The sequence below is a fragment of the Ranitomeya imitator genome, chromosome 2 (assembly GCF_032444005.1).
Source record: "Ranitomeya imitator isolate aRanImi1 chromosome 2, aRanImi1.pri, whole genome shotgun sequence".
Classification (NCBI taxonomy): domain Eukaryota; kingdom Metazoa; phylum Chordata; class Amphibia; order Anura; family Dendrobatidae; genus Ranitomeya; species Ranitomeya imitator.
In genome coordinates this window covers 507,023,756-507,046,280 of record NC_091283.1, presented here as the reverse complement: position 1 = coordinate 507,046,280, position 22,525 = coordinate 507,023,756, and the positions used below count along the sequence as shown (strand labels likewise).

At 41.9% G+C, this 22,525-nt stretch overlaps 1 protein-coding gene across 2 annotated transcripts in view; it reads right to left on the bottom strand.

The window, feature by feature from the left end:
- IKZF3 (IKAROS family zinc finger 3) overlaps positions 1-22,525 on the bottom strand; it is a 162,150-nt gene that overhangs the window by 92,645 nt on the left and 46,980 nt on the right. For both annotated transcript variants that reach the window (XM_069751640.1, XM_069751641.1), the window contains exons 2-3: positions 16,347-16,400; positions 14,159-14,293 (exon numbers count right to left, since the gene is read on the bottom strand). In XM_069751640.1, coding sequence (XP_069607741.1) covers positions 14,159-14,293; positions 16,347-16,400 — 189 coding nt within the window. The remainder of the gene's footprint in view (positions 1-14,158; positions 14,294-16,346; positions 16,401-22,525) is intronic.

The window sequence follows — 22,525 nt, the reverse complement described above, 5'->3', positions numbered from 1 at the left end:
ACACTTTGAGGGTTTCAATCTGCAAGGAAAAAATAAGCAGCAATTGCATGAAATCTCAGAAATTTCATTAATTTTGCTAATACTGTAAAACGTGCAGCATAAAAATGCAGCAAAAATGCAACATTGTAACTGTTAGTGATACTATTCCTCTGGAGAGCACTATTATTGGGAATAGCAATGAGGTGTGGGAAATGTACTGGAAAACAAAGGAGCCAAAGACGTCAGAGCAACACATTCTGTAGAGATAAGTAGTGAAATGAAAAAGTCGTTATGTGCAGTCTGGGCCTGTTAAAGAAAAAAAGGGAACAAATATGATCAGGAAGATGTCACTTGTGAGTCACTGGATTTACCTTTACTATACAAAACACCTATATGATCTGAAGAGTGATGATGTAGATGCCAAAGCCACTTTGCCCTGTGATTGACTGCAGCAGTCACATCGGCACTGCAGCCTTTCAACAAAGACTGGGGCAGTGAGTAAAACAAAACATTGAACCTGGGGAAGCTGAGTAAGTTATCTCTTTCAGAAAGAAAGTCTAATGCATCTGAGATGTTAACTATATAACACATAATTTACATATTAGGGAATCAGTGATCAGCAAAGATAAAGTAAGTGCAGGACATATCACTGGTACAACAGGGGCCCAAAAGGTAAGGGGGCCCATTTCCATCTCCATAACAGATGGATTTGTACATTCTGATGCGCTAATGGACTGCAAAAGGCAAAATAAAAGCTTATAACCTGACATTAAATTCATCCATTGGTTGTATAAATTATTCTTTTGAAAGCTGAAACCCTCCGAAATGTGGTTTAGGTTAAGAAAATAAATTGGTATCAATGCAGAAATATTGATCAGTTAATAGACACAGAATGGTCAGATTTTGGCAAGACAAAAGTTTTGTTACCTGGTCATATAATGCACCCATTCCTAGTTTACATCCTCACCTGCGCTCAGTAAATGATCGGTTAATTAGTGTTTGTGTATAAAAGGAAACCCAGCACCCCAGACCTTCACTTGAGCTCTGACAACATGCCAAAAATCCACCTTGCGACCAAAGCCTGGATTATCAAGAGGCTGAAGACCAGAGCCACTGCAGAGGTGGCTGGCACCTTTAATGTGTCTCAGCGTCAAGTACAAAGAATTAAAAAAAGATTTGAAGAGACTGGAGATGTGTTTGACAAGCCCAGGTCCGGCAGACCCCACAAGACAACTGCTCAGGAGGAATGTTTATTGGTTAGGAAATCCAAAGCAAGCCCCTCTTCCACTGCAGCAGAGCTCCAACAGGCCTGGTCACCTCAAGTCCCTGTGTCAACTAGAACAGTTTGTAGGATTCTGTCTTTAAATGGCCTCCATGGTCGAATCAGTGCCCAGAAGCCAGCACTAAACAAAAGGCAAATAAAAAAATGTGTGGCGTTTGCAAAGTCCCACAGCCTGCTAAACAGATGGATGCTGGAAAAGTGGCAGAATGAGGATTTCTCTGATGAATCTTCAGTAGAATTACACCACAGCCGTTGCAAATACTGCAGGAGACCCACTGGAGCCCGAATGGATCGAAAATACACCCAGAAAACAGTTAAATTTGGTGGTGGAAAGATCATGGTCTGGGGTTATATTCAGTATGGGGTGTGCGAAATATTTGCAAGGTGGAAGGCAATATCAATAGCCTAAAATATCAAGAAGTATTAGCTACCTCTTATATTCTAAATCATAAAAGGGGTCAAATTCTGCAGCAGGATGGTGCTCCATCTCATACATCCATCTCTACAACAAAGTTCCTCCAGGCAAAAAAAGATCAAGGTGCTCAAGGACTGGCCAGCCCAGTCACCAGACATGAACATCATTGAGCATGTTTGGGGTAGGATGAAAGAGGAAGCTTGGAAGACAAAACAAAAGAATCTAGATGAACTCTGGGAGGCATGTAAGACTGCATTCTTTGCTATTCCTGATGATTTCATTGATAAATTATATGAATCATTGTTGAACCAAGTGGATGCAGTCCTTCAAGCTCATGGAAGTCACACAAAATATTAAATATGACTCTAATAGCACCACAACTTCATTCACCATTGTTATGCAACATATATTTGTATTTTAAGTTAATTATTTGTTTGAATATCACATTACTTTCTGTGGGCGACAAAACTTTTGTCTTGCCAAAATCTGACCATTCTGTGTCCATTAACTGATCAATATTTCTGCATTGAAGCCAATTTATTTTCTTAACCTAAACCACATTTCGGAGTGGTTCTCCTTTCAAAAGAATAATTTATACAACCAATGGATGAATTGAACGTCAGGTTATAAGCTTTTATTTACATAACATGGATAAGCGACATAACTTCTGTCAGGAAGTGTATTGTTCTTGCACAGGGGCCTCTTTTATCTATGTCCGCCAGTGAAGTGTGTATGAAACCCCACTTGTGTCTGTATAATCTGGACACAATGTTCAGCCAAATAATAATTACCTACCCAAGACCTTAACATGCAGTTTCTGATGCCCAATCCAAAATCTATATACATGTGGGTTTAGGCCCCATAGGAACCAGGGCATAGGAGCAACTTGGGTTCAATTGTAACATTCTATATAATTAACAAAGCTAAAAGGATCACATCTAATCTATAATTGTAACATACAGTATTTATAAACAGCTGTGTTACAAAGTGTATGCCCCTTCCTGATTTTCTATTTTTTTCATGTCGATTAAATGTTTCAGATCACAAAACAAATTTAAATTTTAGACAAAGATAAGACAAGTAAACACAAAATGCACTTTCTAAATGAAGGTTATTATTTTTACCTAACTAAGAGGGTGAAAAAAAGTATACTGTCTGATGATCCAAATTAGTATTTAGCAAAGAAAACGAAAAAACTAATATATCCAAATAACTTTATTATCACAAATTAGGATTAAAAACTAACACAACACCCAAACCCAATGTAGCGGGAGTGGGTAAATAAAAGCCTGGCCCGAATGTATCAAGGGCAAAGGGTGGGAGTAAGTGGACTAAAATACAGTACTAAATGTCCCTAAACTGCTCCCTGCCTGTCTGCGGAGGTTGGCACCCTCTTGGACGCAATATGGCGCCCCCGCTCTCGTCGGCTGACCCTTAAGACCCTAGGGGTCCCTATATCTAGGTGGGGATGCTATACCTCTACCGATGTTGCTAAGTAGCCCACAACCTAGGGCCCAAATAATAATACTAGCCTACACCAAACCGATGCCAGGTGGTAATTCACCAAAAACAGAACACACAACAACCGGTCTGACCGTACAAAAGCCCTATACACTTATACACCGCCTATTATTAAGGCTAGGACACCCTATAGAGTCCCTAACCAGACAACCCTGCCTACCAGCGGAGGTTGGCACCCTCTTGAACGCAAATGGCGCCCCCGCTCCTCGGCGGCTGCCCCTTGCTTACCCTCACACAATCCCTGCAAAAACTAGGGATGCCGTCCCTGGGTGGTGCCTTAGGGGCTGCACTAGTGACTTATAGTGACGGTACCCTGTAGCTCGGTCAGACCACAGAAAACTATATAAATGGCTAATATAAATAACTTGAAAGTACCTAGACCAGCAATGAGCAAGATATACCTAGTTACTAGGAGATACAAGTTAGAATTATACCACAAATAATCAAGTACTCATGTATATTAGGAGATACAAGTTGAAATTATATCACAGATAATAAAGCAATCATATAAACCTCTAAGCTGGTCAACGATACACAAATGGTGAAAAAACAAAAACAATTAAAAAACCTGATACACTTATCTGTGTTCAGGTCTTGCCTCTACGCGTTCCCCCCCCCCCTCCCCATGATGTGGTTCCTCAGGAGGCATATAGGAAAATAGAGTTCCGTGTGCTCGAATCACATCGGAGATGTATGCTGTGCCTGGTTGCAGGTGTGTTCTGTTTTTGGTGAATTACCACCTGGCATCGGTTTGGTGTAGGCTAGTATTATTATTTGGGCCCTAGGTTGTCGGCTACTTAGCAACATCGGTAGAGGTATAGCATCCCCACCTAGATATAGGGACCCCTAGGGTCTTAAGGGTCAGCCGACGAGAGCGGGGGCGCCATATTGCGTCCAAGAGGGTGCCAACCTCCGCAGACAGGCAGGGAGCAGTTTAGGGACATTTAGTACTGTATTTTAGTCCACTTACTCCCACCCTTTGCCCTTGATACATTCGGGCCAGGCTTTTATTTACCCACTCCCGCTATATTGGGTTTGGGTGTTGTGTTAGTTTTTAATCCTAATTTGTGATAATAAAGTTATTTGGATATATTAGTTTTTTCGTTTTCTTAACTAAGAGGGTGATAAAGGGAGGTTTGATTTACTATTTTTTTATTTTGGTCACTGTGATAGGTTCTGTCACAGTGATCAAAATGAACCAATAGGAAAAATCTCCTACTGTTCCCGAGTGCTGTCCCCTGTGGCTCTGAGGGCCGGGGGACAGAGCTAGAGGGTCCAGGGACACTGGAGGTACTGGGGGGAGGCCCGGGAGACCCCATTTCTCTCTCCTCTGGTATGCTAGATCATATCAGAGGAGAGAGAAATGAATTGGAGATCAGACTTTTTGATTTTTACCATCGCCGTTATTCGGTAAATAACAGTGATCACAAGACTGGGGATGGTAAAAGCTGGCCCAAATCATGGTCTCCGGGGTCTCGGCTACCCCCACTAGCCGAGACTCCAGAGATTTTTCGATGCTGGGGGGCGTGCTAACCTTAGTTCCCAGCGCCATTAAAAAGCGGCGCTAGGGAATAAGTACCCTTAACTGCCGCCGTTAAAAGGCGTATCAGTAGTCGTTAAGGGGTTAAGGTCAGTGTTCATAACTTCACCATAAAAAAGAGATTAGGTAAAAATGGCCTGCATGGCATAGTTCCAAGATGAAAACCACTGCTGAGCAATAAGGACATAAAAGCTTGTCTCAGTTTTGCACAAAAGCATCTTGATTATCCGCAAGACTTTAGGGAGAATACTGTATGGACTGATGAGACAAAACTTTTTGGAAGGTGTATGTCCCATTACATTTGGTGTGGAAGTAACACAGCATTACCGAAAAGGAACATTGTACCAATAGTAAAATATGGTGGTGGTAATGTGATAGTCTTAAGCTGTTTTCCTGCTTCAGAACCTGGAAGACTTGCTGTGGTAAATGGAACCATGAATTCTGCTGTCTACCAAAAAATCCTGAAGGAGAATGTCCGGCCATCTGTTCGTGACCTCAAGCTGAAATGCACTTGGGTTATGCAGCAGGAAAATGAGCCAAAACACACCAGCAAGTCCACCTCTGAATGACTTAAAAAATTAAGACTTTGGAGTGGCCTAGCCAAAATCCTGACTTAATCCGATTGAAATGCTGTGACATGATCTTAAAAAGGTGGTTCATGCTCGGAAACCCTCCAATATTGCTGAATTGCAGCATTTCTGTAAAGATGAGTGAGCCAAAATTCCTCCAGAGCGTTGTAAAAGACTCATTGCCAGTTATCACAAACGCTTGATTACAACTGTTGCAACCAAAGTTTAATTTTCCCTTAACCCCTTTCTACCATTGGACGTACTATTCCGTCCATGTGGGGTGGGCCCTACTTCCCAAGGACGGAAAAGTACGTCCAGCGCGATCAGCCGCGCTCCCCCAGTGATCGCGGCCGGGTGTCAGCTGACTATTGCAGCTGAAATCCGTCACTATGTGCCAGGAGTGGTCACGGACCGCCCCCGGCACAACAACCCCCGGCACACTGCGATCAAACATGATCGCAGTGTTCCGGGAGTATAGGGAAGCATCGCGCAGGGAGGGGGGTCCCTGCGTGCTTCCCTGAGACCCTCAGAGCAACGGGATGTGATCGCGTTGCTCCGAGGGTCTCCTACCTTCCTCTCCCTGCAGGCCCCGGATCCTAAATGGCCGCGGGGCTGCATCCGGGTCCTGCAGAGAGGTGGCTTACCAGCGCCTGCTCAGAGAAGGCACCGGGAAGCCTCCCTGCTTTGCATGTGCATGATGGATTGAGGGGTCTGCAATACCAAGTTAGGTTATTACACTTGGGGCTATTTTGTTTGGAAAAATGAAGGCTAAAGGTACCGTCACACTAAGCGACGCTGCAGCGATACCGACAACGATCCGGATCGCTGCAGCGTCGCTGTTTGGTCGCTGGAGAGCTGTCACACAGACAGCTCTCCAGCGACCAACGATGCCGGTAACCAGGGTAAACATTGGGTTACTAAGCGCAGGGCCGCGCTTAGTAACCCAATGTTTACCCTGGTTACCATCGTTAAAGTAAAAAAAACAACCACTACATACTTACCTACCGCTGTCTGTCCTCGGCGCTGTGCTTTCCTGCACTGACTGTGAGCACAGCGGCTGGAAAGCAGAGCGGTGACGTCACCGCTGTGCTTTCCGGCTGCCCGGTGCTCACAGCCAGAGCAGAGAAGCACAGCGCTGGGGACAGACAGCGGTAGGTAAGTATGTAGTGGTTGTTTTTTTTACTTTAACGATGGTAACCAGGGTAAACATCGGGTTACTAAGCACGGCCCTGCGCTTAGTAACCCGATGTTTACCCTGGTTACCAGCGAAGACATCGCTGAATCGGCGTCACACACGCCGATTCAGCGATGTCAGCGGGAGAGCCAGCGACGAAATAAAGTCCTGGCCTTTCTGCAGCGACCAGCGATATCACAGCAGGGGCCTGATCGCTGCTGCCTGTCACACTGGACGATATCGCTAGCCAGGACGCTGCAACGTCACGGATCGCTAGCGATATCGTCCAGTGTGACGAAACCTTAAGGGGTGATCTTATTTTAAATAAATATATGAGGGGACAGTACAAAGACCTTTCTGATGATCTTTTTAACCATAGATCTGAGACAGGGACAAGGGGGCATCTTCTAAGTCTGGAGGAGAAAAGGTTTAAGCATAATAACAGACGCAGATTCTTTACTGTAAGAGCAGTGAGACTATGGAACTCTCTGCCGTATGATGTTGCAATGAGTGATTCCCTACTAAAATTTAAGAGGGGATTGGATGTCTTTTTTGAAAAGTATAATATTACAGGTTATATATACTAGATTCCTTGATAGGGCGTTGATCCAGGGAATTGCCGTATTGCCGTATGATTGCCGTATGTGGAGTCGGGAAGGAATTTTTTTTCCCAATGTGGAGCTTACTTTTTGCCACATAGGTTTTTTTTGCCTTCCTCTAGATCAACGTTAGGGCATGTTAGGTTAGGCTATGGGTTGAACTAGATGGACTTAAAGTCTTCCTTCAACCTTAAACCCTTTCTGACATTAGACGTACTATCCTGTCGAGATGGGGTGGGCCCGTATGCCCACCGACGGGATAGTACATCATAGCGATTGGCTGAGCTGACATCCGGCACTATGTCACGGACTGCCCCCGTCACATTAACCCCGGCACACTGCAATCAAACATGATCGCAGTGTTCTGGCGGTATAGGGAAGCAACGCGCAGGGAGGGGGCTCCCTGCGTACTTCCCTGAGACCCTCAGAGCAACGGGATGTGATCGCGTTGCTCCGAGGGTCTCCTACCTTCGTCTCCCTGCAGGCCCCGGATCCAAAATGGCCGTGGGGCTGCATCCGGGTCCTACAAGGAGGTGGCTTCACAGCGCCTGCTCAGAGCAGCCGCCAGGAAGCCTCCCTGCTGTGCATGTCAGATCGCTGATCTGACACAGTACACAGCAAAGTGTCAGATCAGCGATGTCCCCCCTGGGGCAAAGTAAAAAAAATTTACATGTGTAAAAAAAAAAAATGTCCTAAATAAATAATAATAAAAAAAAATATTGTTCCAATAAATACATTCGTTTATCTAAATAAAAAAAACACGATAAAAGTACACATATTTAGTATTGCTGCGTCCGTAACGACCCGACCTATAAAACTGTCCCACTAGTTAACCCCTTCAGTGAACACCGTAAAAAAAAACAGGCAAAAAACAACGCTTTATTATCATACCGCCAAACAAAAAGGGGAATAACATGCGATCAAAATGACAGATATAAATAACCATGGTACTGCTGAAAACACCATCTTGTCCCGCAAATGAGCCACCATACAGGATCATCAGTGAAAATGTAAAAAAGTTATAGTCCTCAGAATAAAGCGATGCTAAAATAATTATTTTTTCTATAAAATAGTTTTTATCGTATAAAAGCGCCAAAACATAAAAAATTATATAAATGAGGTATCGCTGTAATCGTAGTGACCCGAAGAATAAACTGCTTTATCCATTTTACCAAACGCGGAACGGTAAAAACGCCTCCCCCAAAAGAAATTCATGAATAGCTGGTTTTTGGTTATTCTGCCTCACAAAAATCGTAATAAAAAGCGATCAAAAAATGTCAAATGCCTGACAATGTTGCCAATAAAAATGTCAACTCGTCCAGCAAAAAACAAGACCTCACATGACTCTGTGGACCAAAATATGGAAAAATTATAGCTCTCAAAATGTGGTAACGCCAAAAATATTTCTTGCAATAAAAAGCGTCTTTAAGTGTGTGACGGCTGCCAATCATAAAAATCCGCAAGAAAACCCGCTATAAATAGTAAATCAAACCCCCCTTCATCACCCCCTTAGTTAGGGAAAATTAAAAAATTAAAAAAATGTATTTATTTCCATTTTCCCATTAGAGTTAGGGCTAGGGTTAGGGCTAGGGTTAGGGTTAAGGTTAGGGCTAGGGTTAGGGCTAGGGTTAGGGTTAGGGCTAGGGTTAGGGTTGGGGCTAGGGTTAGGGCTACAGTTAGGGTTGGGGCTAAAGTTAGGGTTAGGGTTGGGGCTAAAGTTAGGGTTGGGGCTAAAGTTAGGGTTAGGGTTTGGATTACAGTTACGGTTGGGAATAGGGTTGGGATTAGGGTTAGGGGTGTGTCAGGGTTAGGAGTGTGGTTAGGGTTACCGTTGAGATTAGGGTTAGGGGTGTGTTTGGATTAGGGTTTCAGTTATAATTGGGGGGTTTCCACTGTTTAGGCACATCAGGGGCTCTCCAAACGCATGGTGTCTGATCTCAATTCCAGCCAATTCTGCGTTGAAAAAGTAAAACAGTGCTCCTTCCCTTCCGAGCTCAAACAGGGGTTTACCCCAACATATGGGGTATCAGCATACTCAGGACAAACTGGACAACAACTTTTGGGGTCCAATTTCTCTTGTTACCCTTGGAAAAATGCAAGACTGGGGGCTAAAAAGTAATTTTTGTGGAAAAAAAAGGATTTTTTATTTTCACGGCTCTGCGTTATAAACTGTAGTGAAACACTTGGGGGTTCAAAGATCTCACAACACATCTAGATGAGTTCCTTTGGGGGTCTACTTTCCAAAATTGTGTCACTTGTGGGGGGTTTCAATGTTTAGGCACATCAGGGGCTCTCCAAACGCAACATGGCGCCCCATTTCAATTACAGTCAATTTTTCATTGAAAAGTCAAATGGTGCTCCTTCGCTTCCAAGCTCTGCCATGCGCCCAAACAGTGGTTTACCCCAACATATGGGGTATCGGCGTACTCAGGACAAATTGTACAACAACTTTTAAATGTTCATTTTTATTTAAACATTCCAAAAAGTCCTGTGAAACACCTGAAGGGTTAATAAACTTCTTGAATGTGGTTTTGAGCACCTTGAGGGGTGCAGTTTTTAGAATGGCATCACACTTGGTTATTTTCTATCATATAGACCCCTCAAAATGACTTCAAATGAGATGTGGTCCCTAAAAAAATGGTGTTGTAAAAATGAGAAATTGCTGATCAACTTTTAACCCTTATAACTTCCTAACAAAAAATAATGTTGGTTCCAAAATTGTGCTGATGTAAAGTAGACATGTGGGAAATATTACTTATTAAGTATTTTGTGTGACATATCTCTGTGATTTAATTGCAGAAAAATTCAAAGTTGGAAAACTGCGAAATTTTCAAAATTTTCGCCAAATTTCCGTTTTTTTCACAAATAAACGCAGGTAATATCAAATAAATTTTACCACTATCATGAAGTACAATATGTCATGAGAAAACAATGTCAGAATCACCGGATCTGTTGAAGCGTTCCAGAGTTATAACCTCATAAAGGGACAGTGGTCAGAATTGTAAAAATTGGCCCGGTCATTAACGTGCAAACCACCCTTGGGGGTAAAGGGGTTAATAATAAAGACCTTCATTTAATAATAATCTTTATTTTTATATAGCGCTAACATATTCTGCAGCGCTTTACAGGTTGCACACATTATCATCGCTGTCCCCGTTGGGGCTCATAATCTAAATTCCCTATCAGTATGTCTTTGGAATGTGGGAGGAAACCGGAGTACCCGGAGGAAACCCACGCAAACATGGAGAGAACATACAAACTCTTTGCAGATGTTGTCCTTGGTGGGGTTTGAACCCAGAACTCCAGCGCTGCAAGGCTGCTGTGCTAACCACTGCACCACCGTGCTGAATTTTGTGTTTATTTGTGTTATCTTTTGTCTAATATTTAAATAACATTTAAGTGTGACAACCATGCAAAAGAATAAGAAATCAGGAAGGGGGGCAAACACTTTTTCACACAATGGTATACTTATATACATATTTCCACATTATTACATATATACTGTATACTGTATATCTACTATATAATTGTCTACGGGTCACTTCTGTCTGTCTGTCTTTCGGTCTGTCAGTCACGGATTTTCATTGGTCGCGGCCTCTGTCTGTCATGGAAATCCAAGTCGCTGATTGGTCATGGCAAAACGCCCACGACCATTGCCACGACCAACCAGTGACGGCCATAGTCTGGCAGCGAAATGGGCGCTGCTTTACTGCCCTGCAGTCAGCGCTGAGCGCTCACACAAGGTTAATGCCAGAGTTAACGGACTGCGGTGTAATGCACTCCGTTAACGCAGCTATTAACCCTGTGTGACCAACTTTTTACTATTGACGCTGCATATGCAGAATCAATAGTAAAACGATCTAATGTTACAAATAGTAATAATAAAAAAAAGGTTATTCTCACCCTCCGACGTCGCCTGCTATCCTCGGCAGTGCAAGCGGCAGGTTCCGGTGTCAAGGATGCTATGCGAGAAGGACCTGCGATGACGTCACGGTCAAGTGACCGTGACGTCATCACAAGTCCTGCGCTCATACCAACCCTGGGACCGGAAGCTGCCGTGTTCACCGCACACAGGCGCCAGGACTTCAAGGGGTCTTCGGAAGGTGAGTATATGTTTATTTTTTATTTTAAGTCTTTAGTAACCACGCATATAGTGCCCACATTGCTATATACTACGTGGGCTGGCTGTGTTACATACTACGTGGCTCTGTTATATACTACGTGGCTGACCAATATACTATGTGCCTGTGCAATACACTACGTAGCTGTGCAATACACTAAGTGGCTATGGTATATACTACGTGGCTGTGTTATATACTACGTAGCTCTGCTATATACTACATACGCTGTGTTACATACTATGTAGCTCTGTTATATACTACGTCGGTTGTGTTATATACCACGTCACTGTGCAATATAGTACGTAGCATGTGCTATATACTACCTACATATTCTAGAATACCCGATACGTTAGAATCGGGCCACCATCTAGTGTATATGTATATATATATATATATATATATATATATATATATATTATATATATATATATACTGTATATATACTGAATATTGGGATAGAGTCTGTCATTAAGACAGTAAGACACTTCTTACACAGCAATTCTTTAATGCTAATAGCTATTATAGTAAATAAAATACCCAACATGAGTATGTTCTCGCAGAATTGCCGAAGGATTGATATTTTGTTCTTTCAGACAGAAGTTATAACTATGTGGTTTTGTGGTCAAGCAATATACTTTTTTAAAAGGTTCCTTTTTAGTAGTCTGAAGGCATACTAGGCACAGTAGTGAGAAAAAACCTTCTAATCTAGGACACCCAAGATATAGAAGCTGGTGTTGTGGCAGTCTGCAATGAGTAGGTGATATCGTATGAAAAATGAACACCATACCCGCAGCAGATGAGGATGAGGAGCTGAGAGTTGCTTGTGGCAGGAAGAGCTGATGCTGCAAGAATAGGACAAGCTAATAATGTTTTGCTACTAGAGTTAGGGGAAAGCACACACTACTGATCAATGATCTGAAGTCAATATACTCTATGTTCCATAATATCATTATAAGACGTACAATCAATACATCTTTTACTAGGGTAGTTTTCATTCAAATTTGTTTAAAATTACACAAACATATGCTTAAAAAAACAAAATAAGCATTTCTTACTTATTGAGGCCTCTTCCAGTCCAGCACCTTCTCATCACTGCTCATTGTCTCTCCGCTGCTTACTATCCCTATGATAAGGCTTCGGTGGTGTCAACTCTGTGCCAACCACTCTGATTAGTATTGATGGAGGAGTGGAGGGCACAAGACTGCTGAGCCCAAAGACTGTCTGTAGCACTCACATGCTGTAAAAGGGTCTTTATCACTGAAGCTCTATTGATATAGACTAGCTCAGGGGAGCAGTGAAGAAGTGGAGATGGAGTGAGGGGCTTCAACAGATAAGTAATACTTATTTTGTTGTATTCAATTTTTACTATCTTTAAATGTTATGTACAACCCCTTTAAAAAGTTTTATTGCGGCTGTCTTATCAAGATATGCCCACCAATAAAGCAGCCTTTGTAACCTAAAAATTGTATATAACATAAGGCCTGTTCAATCTAATAATGACCATGCAAGAAACTTGACTTCCTGATAGCTTTCCTTTAAAAACTGAAGTTCATTCCTTGAAGTGCAATTGAAGGCATGATTCAGCCAAATTATGTGCAAAGGGTCTAATTTCCTAATATTCAGAAGCCGTATTGCTATTCATATTTCATGTATTTCACATTGACATACTTATTTATATGTTAGGTTAGTGACCAAGCACTCCGCCCTTCAACATGTGGTGATTTTAATTACAGGTTCCTACCTACCCATAAATGCAGACTTTACTGAGAGAGGTGTGCACATTCCCCCAGGAATTCAGACATCAGCCTAAGAAAGGTATTCAGAATTTTTATCCCCGTGGCCTCCCTAGGGAGGATAAAAATTCTGATGCACTTATATTCCAATAGTGGGCTCTTAATTGTACGGGGGCTGAGTTATACCCGTTTCCCCACATTTTTTTGGGATCGATTTGAGGCATCTGTGTGGAACGGTCCGTGAGAGACCAGGTGAAATCAACGCACACTAGTTGGGTGAGACTGTTCCAATACCTCAGCATATGTCCTTCTATGTTTATGGCTGTCATCTATTATGTGATACCTATTCATTATACCTAGACTGTGCTGGTTGTTGAGAATATAGATGAATAGCTGCATGAGGCCAAAGGCCAATGCTTTATTATTGCTCAAATTGTAAGCGTCTATGAGTCCGGTGACTCTGAAGTGCATTTGAGTAGTTTTGGATACACCTATGAGGAACCTATGAGGAACAGACATATAGTATCATTTGTAGTTTTTGTAATTTATGTTTGTCCTGTTGTTCTTGTCTATAAGGTTTTTAAATACTATTATTAAAAGCTAAATTTTAATCAATTTGGTACCATATCTACCTTGCTGCTTACTAATTTTTGGGATTGGTAGAATTTTTTCCTTTATTAGCTCTCTGCTCTGGTCCATACTAGCTTTCTTAGGATCACCTCCATGACATCCTTATTCCAAAAAGGCCATATGGAACAACACTTTTAAAGATAAACAAACTAATATGCACTCTGCAGGGGCGGACACAGATAAAAGAGGGCTCTGTGCAAGAACAGTACATGGGCCCTTTGCAGTCCAATGTGCCTGTGAAAGAAGCTGCTTGGTGCTTTTGAGGTGGAAGTTGGTCCCCATACCTCTTAGGCCCATGTGGGGTTGCACACGTTGCACCAATTGTGTGTCTGCCACTGGCACTCGGTGCCACATTCTCCCTCTAATATCAGATGCACAATTGTTCTACAGCTTTTCCCATTCACCTTTTTTTGGACAGTGATATAAGAAAGTGAACGGTATGGGTATTTGATCTTGCAATAGGTACCTCATGCAATCTGAGTCACCTTTTAAGGGGACTGTGCAAATAAAAGTTTTGCTTGGTCACCAGGCATAACACAAATGTACAAGTAATTTTGAAACAATAGGTCAAAAAATCACAATGACTCCTTCTCACCACTGTTGGTCTCTCCTTGGAGATCAGTCTGCTCTATGTCCTCTGACTGAGGCTCATCCTCTTCTTTACAGTGCTGGTATTTGGCAGCACGAGGGTCAAGGTCTGTGACTCTCTTTAAAGAACAGACACTAAGATCTGAAATAGAAAAACATTTGTGTCATGTCAAAGAAACCTGAGAAAACTCAACTTATTAGTTAAATTGTGCTGACATTAAGAATGGAAAGAAAAAAATCTGCTCAGTCACACTCTGCTGACAGATTTGTAAAATCAGGGTGCTGTACAGAACTGATCACAGCTTTACATAAAGAAATGGTATTTTTTCCTTTTTACAACAGAATTCAAAATCAACTTAATCCACCACCACAAAATTAATCAACTCTTCAACCTGGCACTGAATAGTAACTATACAGTTTTTTCTGTATAGTCAACTTACTTGGTGCCCTCTGTTTGATTCGGATTACCTCTTTTGCTCAGATCAAAGTTCCTTTCCTTCTAATTCCAAGATGGCCTGAGAGCAGTGGTAAGTTGTAACGCCTCCCTTTCCGTGCTTTCCTTTACTGTGGGATAAGACCGGCAGGTCAGGTGTGGTTTAGACATACTACTGCTCTCCCCATGTCACCACGGGGGCCATCTTGGAAGCAAGACAAACACAACTCCGATCTGAGTGGCTGAGGCAGCAGGCGGCAAGCAGAAAGCACCAAGGAAGGTGACTATACATGACAACATATAATCATTTTTCAGACCCAAGGCAGTGGGTCTCTTTAAAACAAATCCATTAGCTATCCTGACATGCCTGTTTCAAAAAATGTTTGTACTTCTCACAAAATAACACTTCTGGATCATGCTTTCTTATCACTCTATACGCAATTCCTCTGTTATTTCTTCTAGAAATGTATGATGATAACCAAACAACTGTCTATCTAACACTGCCCGATCGGTGATGACTGTGGAGGACACGGACACCCAACTTTGACAAAATCATGGTGAAACCTGCCTGTCGACTAACTAATACAACACTGCCCGATTGGTGATGACTGTGGAGGACACGGACACCCAACTTTGACAAAATCATGGTGAAACCTGCCTGTCAACTAACTAATACAACACTGCCCGATTGGTGATGACTGTGGAGGACACGGACACCCAACTTTGACAAAATCATGGTGAAACCTGCCTTTCGACTAATTAAAACATTTGGAATGGCACAACACCAGTAAAGAAGTCCACATTTTATTTCAAACTGGTCAGAAAGCAAAGGAATCATTAAAATAACTTTTAAAATGCAGAGATGGTCCTACAGGTCTTTTCCAGCAATTTTACAATGATGACCTTTCAACTACCATTAAGTGACCAAGTTATTATTATTATTATTATTATTATTATTATTATTATTATTCTTTTTAATATATCCTCTGCTTTCTGGCCAGGTTTAAAATATTCTGAAAAACCACTATAACAAAAAAAGATCCAAGTATTTCACAAGGAATGTAAGAATTTACTAAAGCAGACATATCAGGAGAGATTATTTCTAAAATGGGTTACTATTATTTAGTTATTATTATTTATAATAGTAGCAGTAATAATAATACATTTAAATGAAAATGTAAATGTAATCCAAAAATGAATACCGATGTACTAAGATGTCTAGATCGACTTCAGGTTTCTTGACTTCAACTCAACATCCTCATATATGCCTGTAAGGCGTGTTCAGGAGACCCAAGTCGGTCTGGACATCACAGTCCATACTTTGGACCTAGTTTCATAGATTCTGAATTAAATCGAACACACAAGAAACAACTATAAAAGTAATCTGTCAGGTGATTCATGCTGCCCAACCCAATATTGCACCTGGATCGCCAGTGAAAATACACACTGAAGATCCGGCCTTGAACCGTAGTCGAAGACCAGACTAGTGTCTCCTAGTGCCTCTGTAGAAGATTGACAGGTCTGTTCCTCATGTGTACATAGTGAGATACATATCAATCACCTATAGCTGTGCTGGGAAGAGTTGGCCGGACTAGTCTCGTCTCTGGATATGGTCCCTGGCTGGATCTTTAAAGTACAATTTCTCTGAAACATTTCAGAGAACAATTTAACGGGCTGTAATTAGTCAGGCAGGCTGCTATTCAGGCTTCCCGCAGTTTGGGCAGCATAAACTGCATGAGAGGTTCCCTTTTGTTGACTTTACCTGCTGGTTCTGGCTGCTCCTGATAGTTCACAGAATCCATACTTGTATCCACATCTGCAATACAAAAATAATATTCTATATGATTAATAGTACACTGTTTCGCTTTCATTGAGTAGTTAATCAATCATAGTTTCCGACAATCTACGTGTGCTAGTGAAAAACATGAGAAATCCAACCTCTGTGATACGGTGATGCCAGTTGGTGCCACTACTTTGTGAGCTGTACGATTTCACTACTCATAGCTCCGATTATGAATCAGCACAAGTTCTGGTGCACAATAGACATGATACAAATTTCCAATTGCAGCCATGTCTACAGAGCAATGTTTATAAATGAAATCAGTTTTGAAAATGACTGCTTTTAAGTTTGTGATCAGAAGACACAAATATAAGAGGTAACACATACTGAGAAATGTAAAGTGACCGAGGCAGAATCGCAACCTGCAGCTTCAGCGGATCTGATAGTGAGGTTTCCTCTGCTGCCTTCATCTCTTATAGGATTCACCACCTGACGTGTGATCTTTTCTTCTGTGATCCCATTTCACTTAATTCTCAATCACTTTAACTCAATTAGTTTTTATTTTTCCGGTTGTGCAGAACCTGGCCACAAATAAAGCCCTGCCTGCTGTTTTGCATAAACAAGCCAATATACAAGAAATTCACCAATGAACATGTACTGGAAATGACAGAAACCTGCTCAGTTTCCTCCTCATTAGTGTTTCCCAATTGACGGCATACTGCCTGGCATTGCCTGATATAAGAATGATGCACGGCTTCAAACCAATATATGTAAAGGTGTTTGATTTTATTAATATTATTATGAGTAGTATTGATATTATTCTTGGTTAACATTAAGTTTGTCTGCTCATTCAGGACTGTTGGGGTCTTTCATCTATTCTGATGTTCCCCCAATACAGAAAATGAGTTTAATGAGACAAAGGGGCCAAATCATGAAACTTTGGACTGTGTCTGACTTCTTTTATAGAGTCCAGTGTCGGACTGGAGTGCCAAGAGCTCACGAGTAGCACTGACTATGGGGTCCACTGTTCAGCTATATAAAAAATTGCATTCTCTTAAAATTAATTAGCAAGTACCCTTATTGCCTACCTTGATCATTAATTTCATTATCTCATATTTTATCCTTTTTTTAATATGGATTCCTTATTGGTTGTCGCTTTCTTATGTTTCCCATGTGTATGGATTTAGGATTTAGACTGATTTGTTGGTTACAACTTTATTTTTTATGCACTATATCCATGTATTTGGCACTGGCACTTTTGTGCACATGGTAGAAATAAATTGATATTTTAGTTATTATTTTTCCATTTATTATTTTACTAGATGGTGGCCCGATTCTAATGCATCGGTTATTCTAGAATATGCATGTCCACATAGTATATTGTACAGCCCACGTAGTATATTGCCCCGCCACATAGTATATTGCCCAGTCACGTAGTATATTGCCCAGCCACGTAGTATATTGTCCAGTCACGTAGTATATTGCCCAGCCATGTAGTATATTGCCCAGCCACATAGTATATTGCCCAGTCATGTAGTATATTGCCCAGCCACGTAGTATATTGTCCAGTCACGTAGTATATTGCCCAGCCATGTAGTATATTGCACAGCGATGGAGTATATTGCACAGCGACAGAGTATATTGTCCAGCCACATAGTATATTGTCCAGTCACGTAGTATATTGCCCATGCACGTAGTATATTGCCCAGCCACATAGTATATTGCACAGCGACGGAGTATACAGCACAGAGCCACGTAGTATAGAGACTTAAAAAAATAAATAAACATATACTCACCTTCCGAAGGCCCGTTGAATTCCTGCTATTCTCACCATCCGCCGCCTTTCCCGCTCCTCGGGACGCTCCTGGGATCGGTCCATTGCAAGCGTCAGCTTCCGGTCCCAGGGCTGGTATGAGCAGGACCTGTGATGACGTCGCGGTCACATGACCGTGACGTCACGGCAGGTCCTTGTCGCACACCAGCCCTGGGACCGGTAGCTGCCGCTTGCAATGGAGCGGTCCCAGGAGCGTCGCGAGGAGCAGGAAAGGCGGCGGATGGTGAGTATAGCAGGTTTTTTGTTTTTTTTAATTATTTTTAACATGACATATTTTTACTATTGATGCTGCATAGGCAGCATCAATCTACTATATAATTGTCTAAGGGTCACTTCCGTCTGTCTGTCCTTCTGTCACGGTTATTCATTCGCTGATTGGTCTCGGCAGCTGCCTGTCATGGCTGCCGTGACCAATCAGCAACGGGCACAGTCCGATTAGTCCCTCCCCTACTCCCCTGCACTCACTGCCCGGCGCCCGCTCCATAATCCCCTCCACTCACCGCTCACACAGGGTTAATGGCAGCGGTAACGGCCCGCGGTGTAATGCACTCCGTTACCGCTGCTATTAACCCTGTGTGTCCCCAACTATTTACTATTGATGCTGCTGTTACCGCTGCCATTAACCCTGTGTGAGCGGTGAGTGGAGGGGATTATGGAGCGGGCGCCGGGCAGTGAGTGCAGGGGAGTAGGGGAGGGACTAATCGGACTGTGCCCATCGCTGATTGGTCGCGGCAGCCATGACAGGCAGCTGCCGAGACCAATCAGCGAATGAATAACCGTGACAGGACAGACAGACAGACGGAAGTGACCCTTAGACAATTATATAGTAGATTTTACATTCTATTTCCATTACGCATGTTGGTATAATATCTCCCAGGAAAAAAACACGTGTCCCCCTGTGGTTCTTGCAGCTTGCTGCCTGCAGCACCCATCCTGAGTGAGGTTCCAACACACGCAGTTTCTTGTCCTTGCAGGTTGTGGCCAGTAGACTTTCATCCAGTAGACTTCCATCCGTATTAAATGACATACAGAAGATAACGTCTGTGTGACAGTCTATCATCTTCACTGCTTCCCTTTCTCCAGGTTCCAGATCAGTATCTTGTAGTCACACCCAGCGCTGAACAGTATATTGTTAGCAGTAAGGTGCCATTCTATGAGACCCACTCGTCGACTGTGTCCATAGAGCTCCAATACTGCTTCAGTCATGTTCCTCTTGAGTCCGCCATGTGTAATTTCCCATATCCTCACCGAAGTGACTTCAGAGCGGGAGGAGATGACATTCTCAGTGAACGGGTTCCATTTAATTTCTAGTACTGTGCCCTGGTGCCCACATACCTTGGGGTGATTGGTCTCAATGCGTCCCGTCTGATGAAGGGGAATAACCAGAAATAAGCCCCCTCCTGCACTCTCGGTGACAATAGTTATGAACTTGGCATTGACAGCACAGAAGGGGTTATCATGCACAATCTTAGTAATGGGGATACATTCATAACAGTTCTCCTGGCTTGCAACTTTGCCGTACACATTTCGGAATTTAGAGCTTCGGCACTGCGGATGCCATGATATCAGTTTGATGTTCGACCATGTGCTGGACCACATGGGGGCTTGGGGTGCCAGCTGGTTCCAGGTTTTTTTCCATGTTTGATTATAATCATCTCTGGTACTTGCTTTTTGGGTTTTTTTTCACACCATTAAGTTTTTTGTAAAAAATTTTTCATGATTTTTCGCGTTTATTATGTCTCCTGATACTTTTGTCATTATTACCAATTTATGATTTTCATTTAATATATTTTTTTGTGATGTGCACCTTGCTTAGTGTGTAGCTTTTTCTCTTTTTATATATTGTGGGTTTTGTTTATACACATAGTATTATACAACTGTACCGAATATCCCAGGCTCTGCTCCCTTCACTTCAATCCGCTGCCCTCTGCTGTGCTCCACATCGGTTTTTGCAGGTTGCCCGGCATGGCTCAGTTACATCATCCCTTGGCCTTTTAAGGCCCACTAAGACCCACACCTGTGTCTTAGAATTGTGATTCAATACTCTAGTTGGGCACCCCATACTTACCCTGCTTCTATCAATGCTGACTTCAAATTCATCTGTCGTGCTGCTCCATATTTGAATGTTTTTTGGATATTCAGATGAGAACCCCTGACAGAGTGTTGAATGGGATTCTCCAGGTCATTACGAGTTCATAGACACCAAACACGTCTAGGTTATTTTTTATGTAAGTGGTGAAAAAAAATCCAAACTTTGTTAAACAAAAACAAAATTGCTCTATTTTCCAATACTCGTAGCGTCTCCATTTTTCGGGATCTTGGGTCAGATGAGGGCTTATTTTTTGCATGCCGAGCTGACATTTTTAATGATACCATTTTGGTGCAGATACGATCTTTTGATCGCCCGTTATTGCGCTTTAATGCAATGTCGCGGCGACCAAAAAAAGTAACTCTGGCCTTTTGCCTTTTTTTTCTCTCTACGCCATTAAGCGATCGGGTTAATCCTTTTTTTATTGATAGATCGGGTGATTCTGAAAGCGGCAATATCAAATATGTGTATGTTTGTTTTTTTATTGTTTTATATTGAATGGGGAGAAAGGGAGGTGATTTGAACTTTTATATTTTTAAATTTTTTTAACATTTTTAAAAACTTTTTTTTAAACTTTTGGCATGCTTCAATAGTCTCCATGAGAGACTATAAGCTGCTACAATCCAATCAACTCTGCTACATAGAGGCGATGATCAGATCGCCTCTATGTAGTAGAATTACTCACTTGCTATGAGTAATGGGTGGCACTCACAGCAATCTAGCAGTGACAACCATAGAGGTCTCCAGGAGACCTTTGGTTGTCATGCCAATGAACCGGTGACCCGTGATCACATAACGGGGGTCACCGGTGGGTGGGTTTTCGGCTTGATGGCCAGAAACGCGAGTTAAATCGCGCTGTCAGCAGCATTTAACAGGTTAATAACCGCGGGTGGATTCCACCCACAGTTATTGCAGGCACATGTCAGCTGTTCAAAACAGCTGACATTTACCAGGAAAGATGTGGGCTCACCGCTGGAGCCCACATCAAAGGAAGGGCCTACATCGGCGTACTATTACGCCCGATGTCGGAAAGGGGTTAAAAGTGGAAGCCATAATAATGTCAGCAGGAATATAATCTAATTCTAACGTATTGGAAAAACTAATTACAGTGAAATCAAATGAATCATTGAAGACATACGTGAACTGTATTCAAAAACTTTGAGAAGCGCAACGGACTGTTATTTGTAGTGCCTTTGTGCCTTCAGAGAAACAACTGTAGATTTAGCAGGGAGTAAAACACTTGCAAAATTGTGCATTGCTCTCATTTCAAAATCTCTCTCTTCAGATGTCTTCCATGACCAATGTGGATACTTAGATCTAGAGGAACAGAAGCACTTCAAAGCTAACACAATGTAATGTGATGCAAAGGATTTGCTTTTTCTCACCCGTGACTGGTTTAGTGTAATCTTAATCTATTTGGTATATCATAGTGTGGTTGAGAAATGATGCAGGGAACTTAAAAAGGTGCTGTTTTTTTTATTGATGTCTATGGGAATATTATTACAGGCATACCGAAAAAGTTAACATTTTCGAAATTACAATGTGCTTGATTCATCATCTGTGTTTTTTTTAAGTCACTTTTCTTTTTTGACTTGTGGTCTTCACTGACTTTTTTGTTCCAAAATTATGAAAATGACACACATGATTCATGAATCTTGCGCAAATCCCAAAATTTGCTTTCTTCTGTCTTTAACTGGTTTTGTGACTTTTTAGTGGGAAAAGTCGCATTTGTCACAAAATGTTGCAAACATAAAAAAATACAAAAAAAATCACTCCGGAGGAGGGTAGGGGAATGCAGAAGAGGTGCACCAAATTTTGTGATGTTTAAAAAAGTCGCATTTCATAAACCTGTCTGAAACATCTAGAAAAGCCACATTGATGAATAAATCAGAAAACTGACTAAACCATAAAAGACAACTTGAAATAAAGCAAAAATCATTTGTTGCAAAATGTCAAATTGAGAGGTATTTCCACCAAAACTGTCCAAATATGTCCGATGTTCAGCTGAATGCTGTGGTTTCAGCTTCTACAAGCCTCAGCTATTTGCCTTCCAAGGAAGCAGCATACATAATAATAATAATAATAGGAAGTTAGACTCAGTATAACCCTGTCCCCACATTGTCTCATATGAGCAGTGTACCAGAGTTTTCTTGAAAACGCTATATACACATAAGGTTTGTAATATCCTAATTCATACTTAATGGAGTAACTTTTGTTAATGGGAATCTATCTGCAGGT